At 32.8% G+C, this 4777-nt stretch overlaps 1 protein-coding gene across 1 annotated transcript; it reads left to right on the top strand.

Annotated features, from left to right (window-relative positions):
• Positions 1-571: 571 nt before the first annotated feature.
• LOC107900745 (uncharacterized) lies at positions 572-2929 on the top strand. The gene is made up of 3 exons (XM_016826440.2): positions 572-1374; positions 2150-2335; positions 2423-2929. Exons 1-3 carry the CDS (start codon positions 802-804, stop codon positions 2714-2716), a joined length of 1053 nt encoding a protein of 350 aa, XP_016681929.1. The 5' UTR covers positions 572-801; the 3' UTR covers positions 2717-2929.
• The last annotated feature ends 1848 nt before the right edge of the window (positions 2930-4777 follow it).

Below are 4777 nucleotides of genomic sequence, written 5' to 3'. Positions count from 1 at the left end.
TGTATAACAATTCATCATGCCTTGCAAAGCAAGCCATTTTTCATCCTTTATTCCAAATCTCTTATATGAATGATGAGATACAAGCAGCAAAGTATATATACAGTATAGTATCTTTGAAGGAATACGGTGTACATTAGTAGTTTGGTTGGAGTGTGAATTAATGAGCGCGCGCACACACACACACTCATCATTATAACAATGTAATTATGAGTGTGCTGTGTGCACTAGTGTTTTGCTGTTCTCCATAAATATAATATAATATTCTTCTACGTCAACCTTTTTTTTTCTTTTTGAATGGAAAAAGGAAATCAGGATAGTTTAAAAAAAATTAAGAATAAAAATGAAAGGCAGTGCAAAAGCGTGCCTACTTTGTTATCATTCCTAGGATGTAAAATGATTGAGATTTGGAGACAATTCGGTGCAAAGCAATTAGTCCAAAAGCCAATCTTGGACTCTAGGATCCCTTTAATTTCATTATTTATTTGTAAGAAATTGCGTAATTGCTTCAATTAAAATCAAGAAAGAAACAAAATCATTGGTATAAATAATTTATTCAATTTGAATAAGAGATGAACTTAAAATTTTTGAAATTTCTTCAATTTGTGGAGGGAGGCAGAAGTGGCTCCCTAGCTATAAAATAAAATACAAAATCTATACCTAAGAAAATGAAATAAAAAAGAATCAAACATAATTGAATAAATCCGGTTCTTCTCTCTCCATATTCTGATGAATAATATATATGGGTGTTTCTCTCTGATTTCCATGTGCAGTAGTAATAGTCTCTCTCTCTAGTTGAAGAGGATGGAAACGTACAGTCATCATGAAGACCAAGAAGCGTTGATGTTCCACGCCTATCCATGTGCATACTACGTTCAAAGCCCTTCCACCATCTCCCATGCAAACAGTGCCGATCACATCCGCAACCCCACCAACGAAGACCAATCCGCCGTCACCCTGCATTTCCACTCCCCCACACCCTCCGAATCAGCCATCCTCACCAAGAACCCCGACGTTTCTCGCTTCACCCTTTCCCGTTACTCTTCCTCTCGTGGATCCAACAACTCCTTCTTGCATGACAAAAGCATCGTCGCTGCTGCCGATCACAAAGGAGGATTCAACCGCCTCATCATGATCGACCATGGGGTCGGTAAGGGTGATCAAAATGATGATGATGATGACAATGATGATGAAGAAGGACAAGGGTTTTATGGGAAGAAAAAAGGGTGGTGGTGGAGGTATTGTTCTTTTAGAAGCTCTAATTCTTGTGCCTGGATTTCTTTACAAATATGTTGGAGGCTTGTGTTGAGCTTAGGATTTGCATTGCTTGTGTTCTACATTGCTACGAAGCCACCACCTCCTAAGATTTCTGTTAAGGTATGTATATTGGTCAATTGTCCTCTATTTTTGCTTCAAAACTAAAGGCAAGTACCCACAAGTTTACTCAATTAATTTCAGAGACTTCTACATAAATTGGAACAGAGCATAGTTTATAATGCTCCAATATCAACTCCAATGTTGGGTTGTTGGCTTGTTGCTGCCGGACACGATGAGTTACAACACTGTTACCAATTAAACATTTGTTTTAAGCGTAAAGACCAAAAGGAAACTCGCATTAAAAGAGTAATTTTACAAGAAAATTTACATTTCATAGCCATATGATCTTTTAAAATGCATATTTTCAGGCAATTCTATGCAAGAAGGTAGTCTTCTGTCTCTCATACTATTTTTATTTTTTATGTTATTTTTGTTTTGCTTTCAAGAAATCAAATAGGCAAGAGCCTTCTTTCCCAAGAAAAAAATCCAAAGAACCTGAAGATGATGGGTTGCTAGAATTCATCCCAAAAGGGCCTAAAATCAACTGTTTGTATTTAACCATGAACCCTTGCCCACTAGAACCAAGCATCAAGCCCAATGATGGATCCTAAGGCCCTAACTTGCAAGTTGCTTGTAGGGATCACAATAGATAGTGGATTTGAATATTTCCTATTATTAATTCAAGGGAAAAAGAGAATTCTCAGTACCCTCAAACTTCGGAGCAGCTCAGTGAAGCTATATAAAGATATAAAAAAAAATTGTGAAGTCTATTAGAATGAAGAGAAAAGTGTAATAAAGTATAGACTATCACACGATGCTTGGATTGGCAATGCAGGTGGCAAGAGTAGGTGAATTCGGACTAGGGGAAGGAGTGGACGGCTCAGGTGTTACAACCAAGATTCTAACCTGCAACTGTTCTGTGGACCTGCTCGTTGAAAATAAATCAAAGCTCTTCGGCCTCCACATCCACCCTCCAACCATGGATTTATTCTTCGGCCGCCTGCCTTTCGCTATCTCACACGTACGTAATCAAGTCCACCAATTGAATTTTTTTGATCTTTTGCTTTTTGTTTAAATGTTGTTTTCAATATATGAATCCGACTTGCAGGGACGAAAGCTATATGCACAGAGTTCGAGTCCATCAAGGTTCCAGCTATCGGTGGGAACACGAAGTAAACCGATGTATGGCGCAGGGAGAAACATGCAGGACTTGCTGGAGTCGGGAATGGGATTGCCACTAGTGATTCGTTTGAAGCTGAGCTCCAATTTTCGAGTTGTATGGAACCTTATAAAGCCTAGGTTCCATCACCAAGCTGAATGTTTATTAGTCCTTGATGACAAATACGACAAGAAACACCGAACCCAAAAATATAACAGCACCTGCACTATCACTTCTTCATAGAACCAAGTCTGCCCCTGCCCCAGCTGCCGCTTCAATGAATATGAACAAAATCACCATTTCCACCCTCTTTTATATATATTTGAGTTTGCCGGAATTTGATTCTGGCTATTAGAACTAAACTCTATATCAACAAGTTGTGTATTAACACAAACTGTTGAATCTTTTGTTATCAAATATAATATACACTAATGGTGCTAAAAATACCTTTCTACATATACTCTGTATCAGCATATATATTGGTTTTAACCACATATTGATACTATTAAATAATAATTTTGATAAATATATAATTAAAACAATCTTTATTATATTACATTAACATCAAATTTTAAATTTAAATTTAAGTATAAATAAACTTGAAAAACAATTTTAAATGTAACATCAATACATCTTAAATATATTTTCTTTAATTTGATTTTAGTTTCTGTATTTATGCATGAATTATCATCTCCAAAAAGCATAGATATGCCCTTAAGAACAGAAACAACCAACAATTATATTTATTCATTTTCAAAAAATATCAAAAGTAATTATATTTAGGATAAACTACTAAAATAGTCACTTTTGTTTACCTTAGGTTACATTTTAGTCACTTGTGTTTGAAATGTTACGTTTTAGTCACTTATGTTATCGCGTTGTAACATTTTAGTCACTGAGCCACTAATTGTCGTTAACAGTGTAATGGTAAGCTGATGTGGCACGTTAAATCATCATTTCAAACAAAAAAATCCAGGTTAATTTATACAATCGGTCCCATGTTTTTTCGTTTTGAGCAATTTCATTTTTTCTTTTATTTTTTTAACTTTCCTTTTTTTCTTTATTTTCCATTCTCTCCTGCTTCTCCCTTTGTTATCCTTCCTTCTCTATCTCTTTTAACGAAATTTTTCTATGTTTTCCATTTGTTAAAACTAGTCTCTATACTTTTATTTTTTAAAACAATTTAATTTTTTCAAGTGAGGCGAGCTTGTGGACTAGTTTTAACAAATGGAAAACATAGAAAAACTACATTAAAAGAAATGAAGAAGGGAGGAAAACATAGAGAGAAGTAGAAGAGAATGGAAAATTAAAAAAAAAGAAATTTTAAAGAACATAAAAGAAAAAAATTAAATTGCTCAAAATGAAAAAATATAGGGACCAATTGTAGAATTTAACCTAAAATTTTTGTTTGCAATGATGATTTAACATGCCACGTCAGCTTATCGTTATACCGTTAACGGCAATTAACGGCTTAGTGACTAAAATGTTACAACACAACAACGTAAGTGACTAAAACGTAACATTTCAAATATAAGTGACTAAAATGTAACCTGAAGTAAACAAAAGTGACTATTTTAATAGTTTACCCTATATTTTTTCATTTTTAGATATTTCCAATTACTCCTTAAAAAATGTATGAAGTTTTATTTAAATTACTCATCATATACATCATACATATCATATATATATATATGATACTAAAATAAGGTTTAGATATAATCATCTCTGTCTATTTAATTAGTTTAATATTAATATTTGTAATTCACAATATTTATGCATGTAATATATTCTTTAAACACAAAAAATACATATGATATATTCAAAATATTACAAATATACTATATTCTAAATGATATATACATAAAGAGAAAGAAAACTAGTATATATAAAGTAACATATTCACCCAAACATGAAAAGATGCACCTTTGGAATAATTCACAACATCCCATGTGTAACCAATCAAAAAGTGACACATAAGTAAATTTATTAATTATTTAAAATATTTAATTTAATAATCAATTACAATAAAGGAGACAAATATATCATGGAACAAAAATACTTTTTAACAGGGTTAATATCTTGTTTGGCTCTTAAATTTGTTCAAAAGTACTTAGTTGGTATCTGAACCTTTTTTGTGCCTAGTTAAGACCTAAACTCGTATTCAGTCACACATTATCTCAATTTGTTAACAACATTTATTTTTTAAGAGTTAACATGTAGGTTGCCCCCTAAATTTATCCAAAAGTACCTAGTTGGTAGCTAAACTTATAAAAAAAAGTATACTTTTTTAAATTAATTTATAAT

The sequence above is a fragment of the Gossypium hirsutum genome, chromosome D08 (assembly GCF_007990345.1).
Source record: "Gossypium hirsutum isolate 1008001.06 chromosome D08, Gossypium_hirsutum_v2.1, whole genome shotgun sequence".
In the NCBI taxonomy this organism is placed as follows: domain Eukaryota; kingdom Viridiplantae; phylum Streptophyta; class Magnoliopsida; order Malvales; family Malvaceae; genus Gossypium; species Gossypium hirsutum.
The sequence above is the reverse complement of the archived record's forward strand: the minus strand, read 5'-3'. Positions and strand labels throughout refer to the sequence as shown.

Excerpts from the sequence above, each read along its gene's own strand:
- LOC107900745 (XM_016826440.2), top strand. The coding sequence starts at position 802 with ATGGAAACGTACAGTCATCATGAAGACCAAGAAGCGTTGATGTTCCAC. Across the intron at positions 1,375-2,149 it reads CTCCTAAGATTTCTGTTAAG|GTGGCAAGAGTAGGTGAATT; the intron begins GTATGTATATTG and ends TTGGCAATGCAG. Across the intron at positions 2,336-2,422 it reads TGCCTTTCGCTATCTCACAC|GGACGAAAGCTATATGCACA; the intron begins GTACGTAATCAA and ends TCCGACTTGCAG.